The sequence below is a fragment of the Camponotus floridanus genome, unplaced genomic scaffold (assembly GCF_003227725.1).
Source record: "Camponotus floridanus strain SB8 unplaced genomic scaffold, Cflo_v7.5 scaffold23, whole genome shotgun sequence".
In the NCBI taxonomy this organism is placed as follows: Eukaryota; Metazoa; Arthropoda; class Insecta; order Hymenoptera; family Formicidae; genus Camponotus; species Camponotus floridanus.
Window position 1 is genome coordinate 1195673 of NW_020229359.1, and position 25508 is coordinate 1221180.

The window sequence follows — 25508 nt, forward strand, 5'->3', positions numbered from 1 at the left end:
TTCCCGTCTCAAGTTATAAGATGCTAAAAACAATATTTATGCAATTTCATTAAAATAAATTCTTATTATTTAACATAATGGAAATGGCTTATTTGAATCGTCGTCGGATCTAGACGGAAGGAGGTATCACAATGAGGCCAGGACTCCCAGGACAGAAGGGTGAACCAGGCATCTCAGGAAACCCCGGTCCTAAAGGCGAGGCTGGAATACCAGGGTCTAAGGGTATCAAGGGCGAGCCAGGGCACAAGGGTGCCAAGGGTGACCACGGGAAGGACGGTCCCAAAGGAATTCAAGGTTTCAAGGGTGAACCAGGCGCAGCTGGCGCGCCAGGTCTGCCTGGTGCACCCGGCGAGAATGGACGGCCGGCGGAGAAGGGCGATAAGGGCGATACAGGACCTGAAGGCAAACCAGGACCTCCAGGACCACCCGGTCCACCTGGTGCAAATGGTCCCGGTGGGATAAATGTAGGGGATCTAGGTCAGTAATCTTAAAGACTTTTTTCCAAAAATATGTCTCCCGTTTTCGTGCACAAAATTTAATATTACTTTATTGTTATTTACCTATTTATTATTTCTTCCACGTCTATATATTGATTATAATCTTTTATATAAAATATCCAATTTTTTTACTACGATTTATTAATTTTATTTATTTATTTTATTAATCTTCAGCTGCAATAAACTTAATTTGATATTAATGAGACATTGAATAAAATTATCTAACAAAACAAATAATAATTCATATCAAGAAAGATATTCTATTTTTTATTATCTATGTTTCTACTATTTATCTTTAATTATTTTATAATAAAAGAGAGGCATAAACTTTTAAAATTGTTAAACAAAAATGTAAAAAAATTTCCATTTTTGCTAATATTTTATCAAATACATATATATATATATATATATATATATATATATATACACACACACACATATGTGTGTGTGTGTGTGTGTGTGTTATTTTCCATCATAACAAGGATTAGTGAAGTTTTTAACAATTTTTTACGATGAAAAAGTTCAATATCTATTATGTCGAGATAAAAGGTGACAATATATAACGTTGAAAATGTTATTTAATTAAGGATTCGGCACAAAGGGCGACAAAGGAGAGACTGGAGCGCGCGGATATAAGGGCGATAAGGGCACGAAGGGCGAGAAAGGCGATAAGGGCGATGCCGGCCCAGCTGGTATTCCTGGAATAAATGGTATTCAAGGACCTCAAGGAGATAAAGGCGAACCTGGCAAGGACGGGATATCAGGATTACCCGGCATACCTGGTTCTAAGGGCGAGAGAGGAGAAAGAGGTCCTCCTGGAGCCACTACTGTTGCTAATTCCGGCGACTATATCACTATCAAAGGCGAGAAAGGCGCCGAAGGAAAACGGGGCAGGAGAGGACGACCTGGATCGCCCGGCCCTGTGGGTCCTCCCGGAAAACCAGGAACTATGGGAGAGATCGGTCTACCAGGATGGATGGTACGTATATATCGCAATTTATTTATTTACATCATCTCACTTTATATTATTAGCAATACTAATTATGCGACGATAATTATATGGCAATATTGATATATGATTTTTGATAGTAATTAATATTATTTGTATAATACATAACCATTGTTATAATAATATTAGTATTTCATATTATTCCATATAGCAATGTAATCGAGAAATGTATATCAAGAAAATATTTGTGTTTGTCATGCTATATTATCTTAAAATATTTTATTTCTAAACAATACTTTTTATTTCTTTTACAATGCCAACCCAAGAATACGATGAAGGTGAGCCTTATAATTACACAACTATATTAAATGATGTGTATTAGAAATATCATACAATCTTTTTTATAATTCTTGGAATAAATATAAATAATTTATATAAATAAATATAAGTATAAGTAATTTCTTATATATAGTATATTCTTACATAAAATGAATAAATTTAATAATTGAATAAATAAACATTTATTAAACATGCACATCAAAATAAATCGTCCGATTGTATCGAATACGATAAAAGCGAATTCCGCACTAATTAAAATCTAAACGAGCGATTCATCTATCACTGTCTTCCGCAGGGTCGTCCTGGGACACCTGGAATTCCAGGAAGTATCGGACCAATGGGACCCAAGGGAGAAAAGGGGGAGCCCGGCGCACCGAGCCCTTACGGTGTTTCCGTCGGTGTAAGTATAACTTGCAGTTTCCCGACGTGGTATCGGGGCCGTGTAAATTTCTCGCGCGCGCGAACTTTACATATAAATCTAAGTGGCCGCTAAGAAGTGAAAATCAAGAGCGAAAAGTCAAACCGCGAATCGCTTGGGAATCTCACACTAAGTGACCCGTCAGTCGTTTCTCCGAGCAGCGAGAACAAGAAACTCCTCTTTTATTCGAAAAAAGGAAAAAAATGCAGCGGAAATTAAGATAATGATTTTTTCGTTTTTCTCTTCCTCTCGCGTGATTGTGGTCTGACAAATTAAAGTAACAGGATACACATATATATATATATATATATATATATATATATATATATATATATATATCTCTTTCTTTTATAAATGAAACGATGCGAAAGTCTTTGAACAACAGGCGACGGAATGCGAATGATGGAAATTAATGTAGGACTGCATCTGGCGTGCGTGCGTATTTTTTTTTTTCGCGTCTTCATCGCTGGATTTATTCGTTGCGCCAAACTGAAATTTTCTCCGTCGCGACGCGAGCAGAGTTTCACGAGCTGTCACAACCGACAACTGACAAATAACGCATACTGATATACGGCGTCTCGCGAGTTTGGGTTTGTTGGCAACGTATTCAACCAGACATATGTATCTGAAAATATAATAATCTCTTTAAATGTTACAATTTTTTTCAGTATTACAAAGCATGTAAAGCGACTCAACAATTGCACACTAAATAGAACAAAAATTATATATCACAAAATTTTACAACTTTTACGGAACGTTTAACAAAATAATAATTTTAGAATAGATTTTTATGAAATCAATCCTTTCTCAAAATAGAATTTTCAAGAAAGCCTTAAATAATATCTTAAATAAAAGCTTCTATTCTCACAAATAAAAATAGAAAACGGAACTTTATTTTACAATTCTTGATTTTATTTATGTCAATTTTATTTGAAGAGAATGAGAATTTTATCTGAAGATATAATTTTATGTTGGAAATTAAGAAGAAAGATGACAAAATCCGTCAAGGAATTCTTAAAATATTTTTCGTTATCTGAAGCATCCTATTCTTACGCAGAATTTCTAATAAAACCGTCATTAAGAAATCGCAAAGATCTAGTAAATGTAATAAACATAAATCTTTCTGGATGGAATCTTAATGGAAATTCCATAACATTACAAAATATAAACAGATAACGATAAAAATGCTCGAGATATCCATCATTTTTCTAAGGGCATAATGCAACATTGATAACGACAAAGATATATTATTCTTTGAGAAAGAGCGATCACACGGTCGGGCAACAGAAAATTCCGATATCGTCTTCTCACGATCGAGGATGCCTCTCGCGCCTCTCCAGCATATAAACCGTCTCGGCTAAACATTCGTGAAAAAGAACGCAACGAAGGAACGTCGACAGAAAGCCGACGTGATGCGCCTAAGCGATCGTTGCATCTCATTCTTCAGTGTTTTCGATAAATCAACCGTTTCTGTTCCTGGCAATACTTTACTACTTGCCGATTCTTTACAAACCTATCTACTTGTCTGTCAAAGCGGTAAGAAGCGTAAGAGAATCGATAATAATAGCTTCGAAAATATACGATGTCTTCGCAAAACTATCAACGGTTTACCGTAAAATATTATAAATCTATAAATAATTAAATATAATTAAATATGTGTATTTAAATATCTCCTTTTTAGATCAAAGGCGATAAAGGAAATGATGGTTTTCCCGGAATTCCTGGTCAACCAGGAAGAGAGGGCCAAAGAGGACCTCCAGGACCACCTGGACCTCCTGGACCGCCGTCCCAAGGAAAATACATCCCCGTTCCAGGACCTCCAGGTCCTCCCGGACCTCCTGGTCCGCCTGGATTATCCTTAATTGGACAGAAAGGCGAACCCGGAATCGGTAGAAGCCACGTTTTCGGTGAAAGGGATTATTACGGCTCTAGACAAGGTAAAAATATTAAGAAGTTCGATAAAAATTATTATAATTCGATAACACAGATTATAATCCATTTCGATTTCTGTTTAAAAGTAATTACAACTAATTTTAATTAAGACATCCATGCGAGTATTATAGGTTTATATTGCATACTAACAATTTTGTTAATAACAGATATCTGTTCTTTAATTTTTAATACTATTTCGTCTTGCACACATACTTTATTCCCACCAAATATTTACAAATATAAATTAAATTTCACACTCGCATATCACAAGGACCTAGAAGTAGTCTGGATGAATTGAAAGCTCTACGTGAACTCAAGCAATTGAAAGAATTAAAAGAGCAGTTAGGTACGTTAATGTGATATGAAAATAATTACGATAATAATTAGATATCATCGTTCTTTCGAATGCCTTGTAAGATCAATTTTTAATCAATTTTTAATCAATAATATTTTCTTCAAGGAGGTGTCACTGCCGCTACAAGGGGGCCTTTAGAAAGTACAACGAAAATTGTGCCAGGAGCTGTTACATTCCAAAATACAGAAGCCATGACAAAAGTAAAGTTTTGCGAATCTTTTCACGCACGTTGAAAATATCTATTTTTAATACTTTCTTTATTTATACATTACAGATGTCTAGTGTTAGTCCAGTTGGAACTCTGGCTTACATCATAGACGAACAAGCATTGTTAGTTAGAGTTAACAACGGATGGCAATACATAGCAGTCAGTACCAAAGTTCATTATTATTGTAAATATAATAAATATTTGGCGCTATACATTTTTTATAAAATTGAATTTCAGCTTGGATCACTTTTACCCATTACAACACCAGCACCGCCAACCACGGCACCACCACCAGCGAATCCTCCCTTCGAAGCATCGAACTTGATTAATCAGATACCCGTGAAAGCCGATGGAACAGGGGTAAGCTGAAAACTTGAATTCATCTCGCGTAAAAAATACATTTATAATAAAAATACGTTAAAAATTTTTAATCTTATTAATTTCGAAAATAATTCACAATTTTTTCCATGCTACGCAGTGGTATCCGCGAATGGTGAGATTGTACCATATTTAATTGAAATTTTTTTCATCCGTTTTCACACAGAAAATATAATACTTCGCATTTTTTTAATATCAAATAATTTAAAAAATCTATAATATATAATAGATCTAATATTTTTTTTTTAATTGAAATGTTTGTAAAATTTAATTAGTGTGCATCCGATGAGATTGAAAGTATTTATTTCATATGAATTATATAATTTTCAGTTGAGAATGGCTGCATTGAATGAGCCATTTACCGGAGACATGCATGGTATACGAGGAGCAGATTATGCTTGCTATCGACAAGCAAAGCGAGCAGGGTTGAGAGGTACATTCCGCGCTTTTCTTAGTTCTCGAGTTCAGAACGTCGATAGTATCGTCAGATTAGGAGATCGAGATCTTCCTATAGTTAACATAAAGGTAATTATATTTATTTATTAACATGTTCGACACTTTCTCTCCTAAATCAAACATTTTAAAATAAATTAAAATAATTATTAAATCTATTAAAAAATCGAAATCATTTAGGGCGACGTCCTATTCAACTCTTGGAAAGAGATGTTCAATGGAAACGGGGCATACTTTTCTCAGAATCCCAGAATCTACAGTTTCAACGGGAAGAACATTCTTACAGACTTTGCATGGTAAATATATAAAAGACCTATTTTTTTAATTAATTAATTTTATTAATTTAATTTATTTTATCATTATTAATAATTTGATTTATTTTATAATTAATTAATTTGTATTACACGAAAATGATAAAATTTGAAATGACAAACGCACTAATTAAGGGGTCACGGATAATGACATTTATTAAAGATGTTTATTAAGATTGATCATTCGACTTCGTCCCTCGCGTTTTAGGCCCGAGAAAATCGCGTGGCATGGCTCTCACAAGCTTGGGGATCGCGCGATGGACACTTATTGCGACGCCTGGCACTCGAGCAGCTCGGATCGCTACGGATTGGGCTCGCCGTTGACTGGCGGTCGGCTGCTGGAACAAGTGCGATATTCGTGCGACAATAAATTCGCGCTTCTCTGCATCGAGGTGACGAGCGAGATGGGGAGGAGACGGCGGAGTGTCGACAGCCAGCCGGAGGACGACGATGTCGAGATGACGGAAAACGATTATGTGGAATACTTGGAGGAACTCATGCAATACTGAACACACATACACACACACACACACACACACACACACACACACACACACACTCTTTCTCTTGATTATCTCACCCTCTTGTCACACTTGCCGTCATATCGATATACATATCGCGAAATAATAACGTACGAGCAGCAACGCGCCTCATCTTGTTCCCAAGATTCTATCTTCGAGATTCTAAAGGTATAATTATACTTATACTTCCATCGCGAGCACACTAATCATTCGCTTCAGCCACGTTCTCAGTTCTTTCTTCTCTCAATCTTTCTTAAAAATAAAAAGAAGACTGATCGTCTAGATACTCATTCGTCAGTGTTTCGTCGTTATCGAGTATTCCTATCGGGTGCTCAATCTTCTATCAGTCATTACCGAGAGTCGATCGTTCGGACATCTCTTTGTAAAGCCGTCGCAGTTCAACGTTCGTTAAGCGTATCCCTTCATCACAATATAAATATCCAAAAATATTTATAGATCGTCATGTCAACGACGTGACATGACTCGGACATATGCGTGCACGATTCGTTCAGGCCCGCGTTAAGCGTTAAAGAAAACGACTGTCTAGTTCTACTTCTTCTTATTACGCTATACACACACACACATACACACACACACACACACACACACACACACACACACACGTCAGGGGACTTGACACAATCACCAATTTTTAATTATTCAAAAGTCAGAAAATTCAGACGAATAATTTTTAGGATTCGATAATCCGTATCATTGCAAACACTTATCAAAGATCGAGGATTTGAATTCGAAAGAGTATTAACTTTAAAAATCAAAAATTTTCAGGAAAGAAAATTAATTTGCTAATTTTTTAGTTTGCTAATTCATTTTTAATTTTTTATTTCGTCTTTTCTTCTTTATTTATTACATAACTTATGTGCAGCTTAAAAAATCTTCGCACATATTTTTCTCAAAATAAAATATATTTTTTTAATTATAATATTTTTGAAAAGACTATAAATATGAATATAATATGATGTGTAATTTAGAATTTATAATTGAGAATTTAGTCGCGTTTTTTTTATGTGAGAGAAATGAACAAAATATAAATTAAATTGCTCTGATATAATTTCTTTCATTCTTTAATGCTAAATCAAAACAACTTAATTTTGATTTCTTTGAATTTAGTACAGGGAAGGGAGGGAGGCATTAGAATTCAGATCCCAAATTGTTCATGTAAATCTCTCGTTTCTGATACTCTAACACAAAATAACTGACATAATTATATGTGCCATCAAATGATTGATGATGAAACAATTGCGATTGACACGTGCGCTACGAATGCAGACTGTACCGTTTATAAACAATAAATAATTACCTAACACTGCTCTAAATAAACCTAAACGAAGTTCGTACCCGCGCGATCAAGTTGCATTTACATTTTAGCTGATACATATTGAGTGTGTATGTTAGATGTAAGAGACACATCGATTTAAGAAATTTCAGACGACGATGAGTCGCTATTGAAGATTTATGCTCCGTGTATTAAATTAACAAATGCGTTAATAAAAATAAATAGAATTATTTACTTGTCAAATCATACATCAATCGTTTCCATGATCGATTTATTATTTATAAGTCCTGGAAGAAGAACCGTTACAAAGATTTTCAAACCAATATAAGAATGAAAAATCATTTTGTTACAATTCCTTTTTTGGAAGTCAAAGCTGTATACGACTTACAAATATCCTGAGATAAATCGTCCTGCATCATTGATGTAACTTCAACTTCCATATTTCATACGATATCTCATCCCACACCAGCTCTAAAAAGCACATGAAGAAATAAAATTTAGCGAAGCCTCACGATATTGTTATATAAAAAAAATAATTTATTATTTATGTGTCTCTTATTCGCGTACATCATTATTTTCTCATTGTCAATGTCATTTGTAGGATTCAAACATTTCCAGCTTTTACACCGAGCATAAATCGAATCTAAGTCAGTGTCTATAAACTCGAAGGAAGTATACTGTTAACGTTAATCTAATTTATTACAATTACGTAGAGATCGTGAAACTGTCATACGTACACTTAGGTTGTCACATGCTTATTAGCGTATATATTTCCTACGTACATATTTACATATGTGAAATTTTTTAAATGTCAGTAGTAATTCGTAGCATCCGAGAAAGTACACACACGAGATTATTGTCTTGCTACACGAAAATTTGCTCATATCGGAGCATATATGCATTTTCCCGCGCGCGCGCCTGAATTTCGTATATTAAGGCATGTACACAATCCATGCCCATGCCTCGTGTGTGCAGCAATCGATTGTCCTTCGATATAGTTTGCATTGAAAATGTTTCGTTTCCAAATTTTGTATTATTTGTACACTTTATTATTGTCTTTCTAAATAAAAAAGGAAAAAGAATTTCTTCCCGAGTTGAATCTTTCTCTCCTTCCTTTGCTTGTCTTAAAAATGTATTATAAAGTAATACAATTATAGAATTATATTAATGTGAAATTATATATTATTAGAGTAGAAAGTCATAATTGTATTTCATTTACAGTAGAATTATATTAAGATTATAATGAAATTGTGTGTGTAAATTTATATCATATATTGTAGTATATTATACATAATGTAGCATTATAATATAATTGTGATAAAATTGAACATGAATAATGTTATTTTGTGCTCAATTTAGTATTAAAACTAGAGAAGAATTATTCTTCCAATTATCTTAGAGAAAGCTTAGCGTGTTTCTCCCTAATCTCATAAATTTATGATCTTTTTTCTCTTTCTAAAGGTAACAAAAAAACAATCGTCACCTTATAATCTGTTGTAGTATACCTTTTTATTTTGTGATATCAAATTGATATTATAATATAAATTTTTTGTAATTTCGTTATAATTATAGCATGTAAATTTAAGTATAATAATTGAGATTTTATTTTATCTATCTAAATTAAAAATGTTTAATGTATGTGTAAGATTCGATTTTATTTTACAAATAAAAAAAATTATCAAACAATTCTCTCATGAATTGTATATAGTTTACGATTGTTACAATTATATTTTTATCGTTAAATAAATTAAAAAGATATTTAAGATTTGAGCACTGTTAAAGCTTCTGTATATTTTAAACCTTCTAAAATGTAAGCTAAATTCTCAACCGACGCATCCTCATCCTCTTCTGCCCATATTTCGAGCATAGTCTTGCATTGTTCATACGGCGTAGTTTTGCTTTCGAAAAAAGCAATCTAAAATAGATATCGCGCATATAAAAAATTCCATCATTAATCTATTAAATCATATTATAGTATTATTTAAAAAATTGATACCTCATCGTTTGTATAACCAAATTTCGTAGCTAGCTTCTTCCAATCATTTTTTAGATTTTCCGATAATTTTCCTACCATCTCTGGTGTAACTTTATTCAATTTTCTGGCTTTTATATCGGTACTTTCAGAATCTTGTTCACTATCCTGCTTCAGGACATCTTCGTTAAATTCCTGATCGTTAGATTCTGATGGTGGTGTTTCTTCGGTTTCTAATTTTGTGTCAGATTGTGTTTGCTATGGAACATAGTTACAAAAAATCTAAATTAAACATATTTACATAAAAATAAGGTAGGATAATGAATACTGGATGCTTACTGGGCGATCTTTGGCGATTTTTTTAATCATTGTCTCAAGATATTCAGGTAATTTATTTATAGGATAATTTCCATGAACGAAGAAGTGAGGGCTTCGTCTTGCTAACAGTCTTAATGCTCTCCAACCAAAATTACCATCATTCACTTTTCTGTATAAATATAAAAATGTTAACTATTGAATGAAAGCAAATATATATAATAAATGATAGTATTTACTTGTACTTGTCATCAACCATTGCAGCAGGATCTAGTTCCATAATAGCATCTTCAAAATATGTTTCTAAAGATGGGAGGAAATCTCTATCCTTTGATTTGCATGCTTCGAGATTGTTAGGACATAGATTCCATAATTTAGTAAGCTCTAGGCTATCGAAAAATAACATAAATTTAATTACTTCGATTCGCACGGAAATATTAAAATTCTTCAATTTATTAAAAAAGCTATTTACTTTCCCATGTGATATTTGCCAACTGCTTGCGCATCTCTAATTACATCACCGATTCTCCGTTTTGGTCTCTTAGGTTTACGTGGTTCTTCGTCACCGTCGATGATGTCCGACGCTGGTCTTTTAAATGGTGGGCAACCTTCATTTTTCCATGCGTTCCAATGTTCCTCACGTTTTAAGATGTTTTTCACGGTCTCTGCAAATGCAGGTCCATCGGGCGGTGTTTCCGTCAATAGAGCATAGACTTGTTCTGTAGTAGTCTTCACCCATTCCACCTGATCTGGTTTGAGCTCATGTGTCTCACTTAAAAATGATAAACGTCATAGTGCTTTGATAACATACATGTCATGGGACATTTAATTTAAGAAAAGCAGACCTTGTCTCATAGCCACTGGCAAGGAAGCTTTGAAAAACAAACATTGTTTTATGTGACTATTCAGAAATATCATACTAGTGTCATTTTATTAAGCAAATTTGTTAATTCAACAAAATAAGGAAGCTTATGAATTCATTACAAAATATTTAGTGCGTTAGGGCATGAGATACTTACGCCTTGAACTTTACAGTGCTATTCAGATACTGGAAAACAATGAGAAATTGCAGTAATACGTATCGTCTGAAATTAGAATCAGACAGCTGCAATTCTAGTAATTTCTGATTAGTCAAGTATTTTGCGAAGTAATGAGTTTCCTTGTAAGAGCCTTCCATTGAAGAGTCCATATTTATACATGTTGTAGGATAACTACGCTGATCTTCTAATTTAAAAGATGCAAATGCCGACAGTACATTAGATGCATGCTAAAAGTATATTTTTAGTAAATCTTTTGTATAATAAAAATATACATATTACTACTTGAAGAAAAAATATGAACTAACAGCTGAAAACACCTTCCAATGCACTTTAACATAACACTGATTTGGATTTCTAAAGAAGTCTTGCAGAGCCCAAAATTTTCTGTACAAATTATAATCAATTGGTATTTTATTTTCTGACTTGTCGTCGTCTTTAGTTATTTGCTCCAGATCATCTCCTTCCACTTTTTCAGAACCAAATTCCGTATGATTTTCTAGATTAAATTCACTGACGATATTCAAACCTGATCTTTCCGAAAAGGGAAAAAACTTAGCAAGAAACAACAAAATTCTCCCACAAAAAACAGTTTGTTGCGAACGTGACAGTCTCCTTAATAAATCATTGCACATTCTTAACAAATTGTTCTTGCAAGCAGTGAAGAACAAGTCCTCCTTCCATATGGTAACGTTATTTTCAACAAAGGTGAACAATTGTTCGCATTTATCCAGGGTCATCGAATCGAAGATGTCACCCAATAGCATGACTGGCATACTAGCTGTCGCTAGATCCTTTCTGCACAGCTCTATGCAGAAGGTGATATACATTTCCAAAGAATGAACATTATCCGATGCATTTTCTGTCAAAATCACCAATAGAGTGTCACGCAGCGCCTGATCGATCGCTGCTTTTCTGTCGCCATCGTTCCCACAACGTTCGACGCATTTCTTTTGAAACAATGAGACATCCGACAGCTTAAAATATTGCTGCAAATAATCCTAAAACAAAAGGAACATGATACCTCGTAAATGCAATTCTATAACTCTAAATATATGTCAAACAATCTTCACGCTTGTATTATTTACGTAAAAATATTCTCACTTACACTATAATCTTTTCTCAAAATCTCGAACGTAGCCATTTTTTATAATTCCACTACCATGGACATTTATTGAAAATTGTTTCCAGTTACCTTATAGTTTTACATACTCTCAACAGACAGAAGACTGAGAGATGTTTTTAACCTATTATACACACATTATATAGGACGAGACAGCTGACATCGAACATACACTATACTGGTGACTGAACTGAAATTGTATGGGTTTGTTCTTTTTAGCTGCACTGCTGCACTAGTGCAGTAAGTTGGAAAGAGACAAACATACTTTCTTTCGAGACACCTCCGATTAGACACAGTACAATTGGACACAACTGGCTTTGATTGGCTAATCGTGCTTGATCGTGCTGGTTACCCTAGGCATCGGTCGATATGATTGGCTGTGTCTAATCGTACTGTGCTAATCGGGCAATCCCCCTTTCTTTCACTCTAATCGCACTAGTGCAGTAGTGCAGCTAAAAAGAACAGGACCATATTTCAAATGAGTCACCCAGTATAGTATATATTCCGATGTCAGATGTCTTTATTCAGTTATATTATATTCATTCCGCAAATATATTTATTCCATAATATATTATATATAAATATAATATATTTATATATCTCCATTTATTTCATATAATTATTTATATATTATATGAAATAAATGGATTATATATTATATATAATATTTATTCCATAGAAAATTTGTATAATTAAAAAAATTCGATCTTACAATTTACCATCAGTCACATATCGAAAATAATTTCTATTCAAAAAATAAATATTTATATATATAAAGCTTTTTTTTATTCTGCTGTTGATCGAGTATTACATGGAATAATTTATTATGCGAAAATATCCAAAATATACGTATAATATGAAATTTATTAAAAATTTTTATGTAGTCCAGACAAGCCCGATTAGCGATGATCAATTACGCAACATTTATCATTATAATAATTGATATGCTATAATAATAGAATTTAATAAGTTATATGTAACGTAAATATATATAATCGTGATTAAAGAGTCATTAATAAAATTATTCATCATTTCTTTGATTGTAGAAGAAAGTATTTGCATTACTGGCGCATTTTGTGTAGATTATCGAAGAAAATATTCAAAATACGAAAAAATAAAATAAGCTTCAATGTAAATCAACAATTAAATTACAAAATAAATCGCGATTTAAATTTCGCGAGAAAACGCGAATAAATAAATCGATAATATTCGATTACGAAAAATATATGTATAATTTTTATAATATGATAATCAAAACTATCAATAGATACGCGCGCGACATAATATTATTATCACACAAATGATAATATACAAAGATATTTTGATAAACATTTGTGGTCCGTATTATGAACATAAAATTCACTGTCCAAATTATTTGTGATTAACATGCGATTTTATACGAATTTCGCGATTGAGAATAAAATACATATCCTATCTCGCGCATAATTAACTAAATAAGATAAAATGAGCTTTATAAGCTTTAAAATATAATTAAAAAATCGCGTTATCGCTACGTTTAATAGAAAATTGAATGATTTTATCAAGGTCCCTCTAATAATCGATGTAATAATAGAATTTAATAAGATTTATCTAGTGTAAACAATCGTGATCAAAATAGTCATTAATAAAGTTATCGACCGTTTTTTAATTATAGAAAAAAATATTTATATTATTAGTGCATTTTATGCGGATTATTAAAGACAATAATCAAAGACGTGAAAAGATAAACAAAGTTTTGATGTATAAGTCAACGATTAAAATATAAGATAATATTAAATTATAAGATAAATCGCGATTTAAAATTCGCGAGAAAACGCAACGAATAAATAAATCGATAATATTCGGAATATCCGATTGCGATATGTGTGTGTATATCTTTTATAGTATAATAATCGAAGCGCCCTCATTTACATTAGATATATATAATAGACATTATTATATCGCGCGCGATATAATTATTATCACATAAATGGAAAATATTTTGATAGACAATTTGATGTCTGTATATAATGTTTACGAAGATAGTACTCACTGTCCGAGTCATTTACGAATCTTTATAAGAGAAATCGCGATTTGAATTCATGCGAGAACGCGACGAATAAATAAGTCGATAATATGTGGAATATTTAATCGCGATATGTATAATTTTTGTAATATAATAATCCTAGCTCTCAATAGACACGAGCACGATATAATTATTATCACGTAAATATAGAAAATCAAAGATATTTTAACAAACATTTGAGGTCTATAATGTTTTGCGAATATACAATTCTGCTACTGATCGATTTATTTCCCAATTTCTCATTTTTATAAGATAAATCGCGATTTAAAATTCGTAATTAAATTTATAATAATTGACTCGCGATTCTGTAACGAAGGCATCCGTCAAATTTTATAATGCTTTTATTTAATCATTAATTTAGCATCGAATTTATATATTATATTTATATATTATACATTTTATGTAAAAATTTTCCGAATTTATTAATGACTCTTTGACATGAAAATACAAATTGTTACTCTTTTTTGAATATTCCAAAATTATATACTACAAAAACAAACACTTTAATTTAATGAATTACTATTATGTTATTATATTAATTACTATTATGTAATCATTATATGTATACTTTCGATAATTTTTCGTGTAATTTTGCAGAATTTTAAGAATTTACAATCGTAAATACAATTTCATATAATATAATTATAGTCATAATTGTATTGTATTTTACAATTAAAATATCAATGTTAGATTATAATTGAAATACAATTATAACTATTTATAATTTACAATTTACAATTTACAAATTTATGACGCTATCAATATCAATTAATAATATTTCATTTATTCAAATATTTAATAATATCAATATAATAATTTGATATTGATAGCATTAACATTTGGATTTAATATTATATTTGATTTAATACATATATTTTTAAGGTTATATTTTTTTAAGTTTTAAAATACACATATATTTTTAAGTTTATATTTTTTTAAATTTTAAAATAAAATATAACATGTTAAGATTTCTTAAACGTTAATAATTATGCAATTTCTTTAATATTTCTGAAGAGAATTTTGATAATTTAAATTTCACTTTTAAAACATTTTTATTTTTAAAACATGTTATATTTATTTTTACGTTTTTAAAAATAAATTCAACTGAATTAAAATAATTTTAATTACAATTATTGGAATATTAAAAGAAAGAATGAATCTTTCTTAATAGCCCTAACAATCCTACTATTATAGAATTCTAATGATCTTAAGAGTCCTATCAACCCTAATATCAATATAAAAATTCTAATGATTTTACTTAATAGCCTTAACAACCCTACTTCCTGATTAACTAAAATTATTCGAGATTTGAGAAACCTATCTCTAATCATCACCTCACCTAATCATGTATATATATTTTAGTCACGTACCCTAATCGCGTGGCCTAACCGCGTGCCTTAACCGTATTCTTCAGGCCAGTTGAACCTACCTTTCGTTGAAATCCTGGCCATTTTCTTTCTCGATCTCTAATCAGAGATCGAAGAAGGAGATAATTATTCCTTCTTTTGCTGGATAATTACCAGCAAAAGAGCGTGAAATATTTACGCTCACTTAATAACGATCGTTCGATTTCACGATCGCTCGTTAAATATTGAATATAACTTTATTTTAACTGAAATAAAGCCAAATTACTACAAATTTCTATAAATTATATTTTATAATAAAATATATAATTAATGTATGTATATTTATCATATTACAAATTATTTAATTAATTAATCATTTGGCTTTATATTAAGTTAAAGTAAAGTTTCTACAACAATATCTACAAACAAATTCTACGATGGATGAGCTATGAGCAATTAGAAAATAAGTGCATTATAAGATTAAATTAGCATCAAAAATTGATAAAATTAATAATTATTAATGGGTGTTCTTTATTTAATAAATTAGATAAAATCTTTACAAAAAAATCTTTTCTTGATCTCTTCTTTTTTTAATTAATATTTCAATATATTTTCACAATAAATGTAAAACATAAGTTCGAAAGAACTTATTAAAATTATTTAATTTAATTAATTTAATTTAATTATTTAATTTAATTTATTTAATTTAATCCATCCTAGCTCATCCATTTTAAGGCAACGGATTTATCTACAATCTACATCTACATCTGCAATCTCTACACAGAGAAAAATATCATTCTACTGTCAAGAAAAGCGATTACTCAGTTTATTTTTCTTCTTTTAAGTAATAGTTTTCTTCAACAAAGAATATATTCTTGATAATAGTCTTAAAATATACTCATCACAAGTGTTAGAAAATCTCATTATCATGTACTCAAGAAGAATTTATTTTCTCTTCAAGAATATTGTAAAGCTGTATCAAAGAAAAATCAAACTTATTTCACGTCAACTCTTGTAAGCAAATCAAATTTTTTTGTTTTAATTTAATATTCTTGATTAAAATACTGCATTTATTAAAATTCAGAATATATTCAATTAAATTTAAAATAATGCTTGTGGTGAACTTATGATATATTTGCGGATATACAAACTTATAATATACTTAAAATAAATAATATTTACTTGAATACAGTATACATTTTTCTCTGTGTACGAATCTGTTACCTTAAAGTAAAATAAAAGTTTTTTTCACTCACCGGCATTGATGCGCAACAGCGGAGTTGTTATTGAAGCTAGTTGTCTGTAAGATACAAATATAAAATTCATTTATAATAATGCTCACAAAATGCAATTAATGTTTAAAAAAATTTTTATCGCGCGGAATTTTATATCCGATGTGTAAAATAATAAGCAGATAAACACGTATGGAAAAATTTTATAAATTTTTGAAACTGTTTTTTAAATAGAAAATTTTATATGAAAATAAAAATCTTTCATAAAAATCTTTCTCTTTAATTCATTTAAATAATAAGATCAAATTATTGTCCGTTTATAACAAATTAATGATTTATAACAATTAATATATAAATAATAATATTAATATATAAATAATAATATTCACCATCAGGTTGTTCCGCCGGTGCAAGATGCCTCTCCCAGGTCTCCTCCTCCTCTCATGTTGTTGACGCGCGATCTTTTAACACTTCCGCACTCGCGAGCGATATTTTTATATCGCTATTTTCGTTATTTTACGCGCGATACTGAACGGCACTCCCGCACTATTTCGATGGGATTAAAAATTTTATATTTGATCGCGCGATGTATATACGTAATATGTATATATCTTTAACGGCACTCCCTATGTATATACCTAACGTGACGCGTTGACGAAGCGTTTACCGTCCGCGACACGTTGACGGCACCGACGACACGAAAGGGTACTTAGCTTCCCATTCAGGTACCTGAAAATTTATCATAAATAGAAAAATTTATGATAAACTTCAAGGCACCATCCAAGTACTAAGCCCTCCCACCACGACAAGGTGTACTCCATGGGAGGGTTATATTATATATTATATATAATTTTATATATAATATAATATATAATTAATTTTGTAATATATTATATAAATTTAAATTCGCAAATATTAATAATATAATAAATAAAAATAAATAGATAAATAAAATATAGATAGATAAATAAAAATATAAAGGATAAGAGAAAATCTATTATAAAGATACGCGTCCGCACAGCTTGACAGCCACTGACCGAATGATAAGTCAGAAACATTACCGCGATACTGTTTATATCGCCAAGGTTGTAGAGAGAAAGAATTTGATAATATATGAAACGTCACTACTTTATTGTTCAAGATTACTGTGCGAGTGATCGTAAGTCATAAACCTTACCGTGATACTGTTTATATCGGCAAGGCCGACTTATATTATGTTATTGTTATAATTCGTCGTTGAAATATTTTATGAGTGATTGCCGATTAAGAAAATTTAAAGCATTGGTTAAAATTTATTTAATTCTAATAAGTATCGTTAGAGAAATTATTATAATAAGCATCAATAATCGAAAGATTATAATAAAATTAATTTCTTTATCCCCTTTTATGTTCCCTTTTCCAATTTTTATTCGCAGTAATTAATGATTACGATTCGATAAAGATTTATCATTGCGATACATTTTCATGACGTTTATCATAAGTTAATTTATTTTTAATTATCAGTAATTATATCAAATTATGTTTCGATACTAATCGTAACTATGTTTAGAAAAATTCGACAATATTCGAAGCGTTTTGCACCACTACTTTATCGCTCGAGTATCACCATGCAAATGATAATAAAGCCGTAACATATTAACAATAGCATAAGTTGCCAAGCCAAAGTTGAACACCGTGTTATCGATAATTCCTTGCCGAAATATGTTACGTACTATAACATATACTGTTATATATGAAAATATTAAATTGTAAAAGTTTTTCAATTTATACATTAATTAAATGATTATTTATTAAACAATTAATTAACATACGAAGCATTTCCCATCGTTATTTTACTGCTCTAATGTCACCGAACAAATGATAGCAAAACCGTAACGTATAAACAATAACACGCTATTGTTTACGTCATCAAAGTCGAACATAATATTATTGATAATTTATTGTCAAAATATTTTATATACTATAAAACAATTTATTGATTAAAATTGATTATTTATTAAACAATTTATCACGGAACTAATTATTATAAAGATTTATGGTCGCGATACAGTTTCATATTGTTAATTAATTTTTAATTAATTAATTTTTATTAATGTTTAAAGCAAATTATGTTTCGATACTAATCGTAATCGTGTTTAGTAAGAAAATTACAATATTCAAAGCGTTTCTCACTACTTTATTATTCAAGAGTCACCGTGCGAATGATGACAAAGCGATAATGTATAGTATGCTATTGTTTATATTTTATATTGCCAAAATCGAACGCCGTGTTATCGATAATTCGTTGCCGAAATATTTTATATATTATAAAATATACATTAATATGGAATATTAAATTATGGAAATATTTTAATTTATTGATTAAAATTGATTATTAAACAATTTATCACAGAGCTAATTATTTGAATTTATTCGATTATTTTATCGCACTTTTCCGAAGTCAAATTCTATAATATTTAATTTTGCATTTTAAAAAATTGACATATAGCGAGCTAAATAAATAAATAAATAAATAATAGCGTGAAAAGAGAGAACATACTAATATTTTTATATAATAAATTATTATTAATTAAATTATTTATATTTTTATTTATATTATTTATATTATTAGAAAGATATATATGTTAGCCTCTGAGAACATTTGTGAACATTGGCTTTGTAGTTCATGTTCACGTTTTTAATGTCCACAGAGGAAGTATCGCTTCCAGGGATCACCTAAAAGCGGGCCATGACATCTCTCGGTCTTCGCTCTCTTCGCTACCTTACAAAGATATGATTGATTTATAAGCGAAATTTTTCCGGTTAATATTTTTAATCATGCAGCACGACATGCGGTATCTTTGGGAAATATTTTTATCATATATCCTTTCGCCGACGAATTGTTGCAAATTCTTCTGCACATCTACCTATTTTACTTTAGTTCTACGCAAAAATATTGAAAAGACAGATCTGACAGATCTGAAATCTAGAGTCTCTGCATAGATGCTACCTATTATATCTATCTCTCTCGCAGCATTTTGCATAAACATGAACGAAATATACTCTCAATATGCATTTACTCTATCTGATAGCCAGTCTCTTATTAGAGGGTCTCGACAAAAGATCTAAGAAAAACAAATCTCTTACATCTCGTACATCTGTACGTGCGCAACTTTATGTCATAAGGTTTTTGCATGTAAGGCCCAGTCTACAATAGGCAATTTAAACCTTAAGCCTTAAGAAATTGACCAATCACAGTCAAGAATACTCGACTGTGATTGATCAATTTTTTAAGACTTAAGGCTTAAATTATCTATTATAGATCGGGACTAAAGCGGCGTCTAAATGAAATTTTAAGGCGTAAGACTTAAGAAATTGACAGTTAATTTCTTATTCTTTTATCGCAGGGAAAATACTCAACTATGATTTGTCAGTTTTCCTACAATCTTACGGTTACGACTAAAATTTTTGTGCAAAGACCTTTATCACGATTCTAATTCAGTATAGTTTTTAGTTGCTAAAAAAGAAAAAAAGAACTCGGCTCACACGCCACAATCAGAGAACCACATTCATGTGCTGCACAGAACCTGACAGAATATTCTGCGCACATATATGTGATCTATGCATGTGAGCCATGTTCTTTTTCTAGCATCGGTGATTCAGTGGTAGATTAGATTTCTTTGCGCATACGCATCATGACATCTGCCTTTTTCAATTTATTGACCAACATTAATCCTATTGACTTCTTCTTTTTTAAATTAATTGGCCAATGTTAGCTCCTTAATATAGGAGTTTAATCATTCTTGCCATAAATTGGTAATAAATAGAGTATTAATAATCAGCAGAGCTTCTTACATCAAATAAAGTATAATAATCAAGAGACATAAGTAAGGAAGAGGAAAGGATGAGGGGAAGGAGTAGGAGGGGAATTGGAACAGCTATATCGCAGAAATAAATTTTCTGCCTCAACGAGACTTGAACTCGAAACCCTTCATATAGCAGGCAAGTACCTTGCTGCCTTAACCACACGCCGCCCCAGGACATTAATAATTGATTAATAAATTGAAGAGGACAGATGTCACAATGCGCATACGCTGAATGAGGATTCATCCTATAAATTGTTAATCCTTATATATATATCTAGCCATCAGCAGGTGATACTATTAACTGATATATTACAATATAACAATTAACAGAGTTTCAAGAGTATAACAAATCGGAAATGGATAAAAAAAGGAGAAGGAAAAGAAAGGAAAGGAAGAGATGGGCGGCTTTCAATACAGAAAATTTTCATGCTACATCGTGATTTGAATCCGAGGTCTTTCATATAGCATGTAATCACTTTATCGTTCAGTCACACGATTCTATGTGGTATCAATGAATATATATAGATATTTATTATACAGTATATGATTATCAGTAGTATTATCCAATTTTATCTGTTTGAATAAAATTTAAAAAGACATAATTTTACGTGTATAAAAATCAAACTTCCGTCACATATACGCGCGAGATTTTTAACTTTACTATTTCCTATCATTTGATTACATCGATCATTTATGACGTTACCAGAGATTCAATAAAATATATATTAATTAAAAAGAGAATAATGAAATATAGTATAAATAATATGTGCAATAGAAATACATTAATAAAGCAAAGGTAGTGATACACACTTTTATAAGAAATAATATAAATAAGTTATAATTGCACGAGGAAATAGCGATTTGATCTGATATTATTACAAAATTCCGTGCAATAAAGTGCTAAGCTTTTTCTTTATCATATATAATTTTTTATGATGTATTGCACGGAATTTTGTATACTTTATACTAATTTTATTACTATTTTTTTATGTACTTCTTTGTTTATATACTAATAAGAGATATTCAAAATATATTCTGAGAATATAAGAGAAATAATATACAACAAGAGATGTTATGGAAATGTTTTCACAAGGAAAGGCACGGAATTGTCCCCCTCCGGTTTTGATGAGCTTTTAATATGTTGTTTTCTAGACAAAAATAAGGGACACATATTTTTTTATACGTGCCCATACGCGTGTTTAGAGGGTAAAATACCCCTTTAAATAAAATCGGTTTTTTCCTTTTAAAATGAATATTTCAGAAACTATAAGAGATAGAAAAAAATTTTCAAATTAAAAGTTAAGTGACTTCAAGAGTACTTTACAATAATTACAAAAAATTTTGTTTTTTTAAATTTTCAAAATACTCCCACCACTAAATATATTTCTTTTTAATTTTGAAATTTTTTTATTACCATGTGAAAGGTTATTTTTTTACGAATCCATCCATATATGATAAAGTTATGTTTCGAAAAGTCATTTTCCAGAATTAATTATAAGCTTCTCTGTAATACGCTATTTTGTATCCGTCCTTGCGCTTGATTTTTCACGCAATTTATCTTGTTTTTCCGTGATAGAAGATAATTAACACATTATACATTTATACATTTATAATATTTAATTAACACATATATATGATAATGAACTCATTATACATTTGAAAGACATGTTATATAATTATCGGAAATTCTTATTATGTTAGACATTTAATTAATGTTAGACATTTAACCTTACACTGAGAAAAATATCCAGCAGTTCTAATTGGAAAAAATCCGTTTCTAAGTACACTAATAATTTAATGGAAAAATTCCGATTAAGAGTTAGGTCTATTGATCGGATATGATGTAATCGGATTATCCGATAAAAAAGTAACAAACGGATATTTTAAATCGGATATTTTTTAATCGGAATTTTCTGATTGGATATTTTCTAATCAGAACTTTCTGATTGGATCTTTGATCGTTTCGGCCTTCATCGGTTTTTTTCCGATTAAAGAGATCGGTAATATCTGTTTGTTACCCTTCCGTGCCTTTCTTTGTCAGTATGTTACATCTGTAATGTATGTTCACAGTATGAGTGTAGAATATTCAAATGATATCATACTGTATGGGTATGTATCAGAGATTTGGCATAATTATATATATCTCGTAAAAAAATAGTGGATTTATTGTAGTTATATAACTAATAGAATATGTGCCTATTGAAGCATTGATTCTATGTAAGAAAGAGACTATGATTCGTACATTTGCAATAAATGCAACAGGGTATAGACATCTAGAGAAGTGTTCGTTTAACGATATAAAAGTTATCCATTATCCATCCTCACTTCTCTATTAACATTTATGCCAGTAATATCAGTTTCGGTTCGCTACATGCTCATAAGAAAACAATCGTTTTAAATTATTTATGAAGAAACTTATGCTGAAACCGGTAAATTATAATAAATTAATATATTAATAACCAGTAAGTTATAATATATAATTGGAATTTATATATATATTTGTTTAAATTGCATTTTATGCCATATTCCTCAACAAAAAATTACAGGAAGAGAAATAAAAAAAATTATTTATTTTTAAATGGTTTAAAAATTTTAATTTTACACGAAACGAATCGACATGACTCGTTCAGATATTGTTTAGCAAAGTGATTCTACATCTTTGGAAAATGATTTAATTTTACAAGAGAGAGAAAGAGGGAGAGATATGCACATTTCTTCTATAAAAAGGTTTTTTTTCTCACAGCAAAAAAATTTTGCAAAGCTTTTTTGGCACTCATCAGATTTCACAGTAAAGAGACACGTTTATATAGGTCGTATCGTACTCTTCATTGAAATTGTTGTTAGCATCATACACCTATTTCTCATTATGTTTGGACGAGAGCACGGTGTTCGACATATAAATCAATTAAGTATTTTTGCACGAATCCTGCAAGACAATTTTTTATGTACTGAGGAGATGTCAAATTTCGTGTCATTACACGGTACGACTATTGACATTAATATCTATAGAATACTTGAGACAACTCTTAAAAAATTTAATTGCGATTTTTTTAAATGTACATGCATAGATAGATGATGCGAAATCTATAGTAGAATTTAAACTTGGACTTTTAGTACAATTAAAACATAGAAATTTAAAATTTCCTTTACTGCATTACATTATATACCAGGAAGATTTATGCGGAAAAAATATGAAACTGTCAACTGCTATGCAAACAGTAACATTAATAGTAAATGCAATTAAAAGTGGCAATACAAAAATTCCTGCTTCGTCGCAAATTTTAAAATTTTCTTGAAGAATACGTTGCAACCTATAAAGACATACCTCTTTTGCGATATACCTCTATTGCGAAGTCTGATGAATAAATGCCGAAAAAATTCTACAAAAATTTTTTAATATGAGAAAAGAAATATATCTTTTTATACAAGAAATGCGTATCGCAAAATTGGACTCATTTAAATCATTTTTTGAAGATATAGAATCGCTTTGCTACTAGTTTTTATTACAGACTTGACTTGCCATTTGAACACTTTAATAAAAATTTGAAGTTCCAACAAACTATCAAACAATATCTGAGTTAGTGAGTCATGTCGATACGTTCTGTACAAAATGAAATTTATTTTTAATTTTTATCATTTAGGAAGAAATATTATAATTTATTTTTCTTTCCTTCTTATAACATTCTTATTGAAGATTATGGCACGAAATGCAATTTTAAAAAATACGCATATCAATTTGCATTTATTACATAACTTGATCAACGACTTCGCGAAGAGAATGTTGCTCGCTTTAAAATGTTGAGAAAAGACCTTGTACTTTATAAAAGTTCTTGAACTGTCTCGACAGTTGAACAGAGCATTGATCTGCAACTAGAACTGTGTGATTTACAGCGTGATATTTCATTGAAATCGCGAACAGAAACAAGTGTAATTTTTTCAAAATTTTAAGTAAAACTAAATATCTACAATTACGAAATTTCGGACTTAAAATTTTTTCAATATTTTGAATCAACATATTTAAGTAAATTTTTATTTTCAAAAATAGAAGCATATAAAACCAGGTGCACGATCTTCTTTAAACGATGCATCGTTATCGTCACTCAAATAAGTTCCTCAAAAATTATCGTTAATGTTTCGGCACTCAAAACAACAAAATGCAAATAAAATTTATAATTTTATTGGCAATGTGGAATAGGCTTACTGACGAGACTACTCAAAAAAAAACGCAATAGTATCTCAAAGGTGATATGGAATTGGCATTAAATTTAAATACACTTTCTATTTTATAATTACAATAAATAATATAATAGTTTCGCGAATAATTAATCTTTAAGAAAAATTTACGCACTACTATCCGCGGCGGTGACTCTTAATTGCTCGTTTCTTGTGTGTCGTGTTGTTAATATATAAAGAGCCTAATTCTTTATTAACTTACAATAAATAATAATAGTTATAATAAGTAATAATATTAATTTTATGCGTGTATCTTATTATATAATAAATTTATATATGTATACATAAAAAATCTATATATAAATTTATTGTATAATAAGATACACGCATAAATAAAATGTAAGGTCATAAGAAGCTAAATCATTGTAAATTCTGCATAATAACACCGATAATGATTTTCTGCGCAGATGCTTGACACTTGATGCTGCCATAGTATAAGTACATACAGTAGTATCACTTCTTTGTTCTCTAAAAACCGCAATTTTGCACATGCGTCAATTGTACAATTTTCAATATCGCTACGTATGTGCCACATGCTATCTGTACATGTTATGCTGTGATATTAAAATATTAAATAATAAAAATAAAATTTAAATTTTGTGTCATCACAGAAAAAATAAAAATGTCTGAAGGTAATTGATATTTAAATGTGTATGATATGCATCTTGTGCTTATGCGATTTATT

The 25508-nt window shown here is 30.3% G+C and overlaps 2 protein-coding genes across 9 annotated transcripts in view; one reads left to right on the plus strand and one right to left on the minus strand.

Moving 5' to 3' along the window:
- The window catches only part of LOC105254397 (collagen alpha-1(XVIII) chain), a 278467-nt gene extending 271328 nt beyond the window's left edge, over positions 1-7139 (plus strand). For 5 of the 8 annotated variants that reach the window (XM_025408815.1, XM_025408818.1, XM_025408820.1 and 2 more), the window contains 13 exons: positions 114-477; positions 1085-1476; positions 1773-1784; positions 2081-2185; positions 3885-4140; positions 4407-4481; positions 4596-4690; positions 4765-4857; positions 4936-5058; positions 5177-5191; positions 5407-5601; positions 5710-5825; positions 6049-7139. In XM_025408815.1, the coding sequence (XP_025264600.1) occupies positions 114-477; positions 1085-1476; positions 1773-1784; positions 2081-2185; positions 3885-4140; positions 4407-4481; positions 4596-4690; positions 4765-4857; positions 4936-5058; positions 5177-5191; positions 5407-5601; positions 5710-5825; positions 6049-6349 (2142 nt within the window). In that variant the 3' untranslated portion in view covers positions 6350-7139. The remainder of the gene's footprint in view (positions 1-113; positions 478-1084; positions 1477-1772; positions 1785-2080; positions 2186-3884; positions 4141-4406; positions 4482-4595; positions 4691-4764; positions 4858-4935; positions 5059-5176; positions 5192-5406; positions 5602-5709; positions 5826-6048) is intronic. The other 3 variants (XM_025408817.1, XM_025408819.1, XM_025408816.1) reach the window with 3 other exon arrangements.
- A 2162-nt stretch (positions 7140-9301) lies between these two features.
- LOC105254396 (THO complex subunit 1) lies at positions 9302-12320 on the minus strand. The gene is made up of 8 exons (XM_011263046.3): positions 12088-12320; positions 11288-11980; positions 10962-11209; positions 10415-10714; positions 10182-10331; positions 9967-10114; positions 9652-9885; positions 9302-9570 (listed from the first exon to the last, which is right to left on the minus strand). Exons 1-8 carry the CDS (start codon positions 12121-12123, stop codon positions 9415-9417), a joined length of 1965 nt encoding a protein of 654 aa, XP_011261348.1. The 5' UTR covers positions 12124-12320; the 3' UTR covers positions 9302-9414.
- Positions 12321-25508: the final 13188 nt, after the last annotated feature.

Excerpts from the sequence above, each read along its gene's own strand:
- LOC105254396 (XM_011263046.3), bottom strand. The coding sequence starts at position 12,123 with ATGGCTACGTTCGAGATTTTGAGAAAAGATTATAGT. Across the intron at positions 10,715-10,961 it reads AGCACTGTAAAGTTCAAGGC|TGAGACACATGAGCTCAAAC; the intron begins GTAAGTATCTCA and ends ATCATTTTTAAG. Across the intron at positions 10,115-10,181 it reads ATGGTTGATGACAAGTACAA|AAAAGTGAATGATGGTAATT; the intron begins GTAAATACTATC and ends ATATTTATACAG.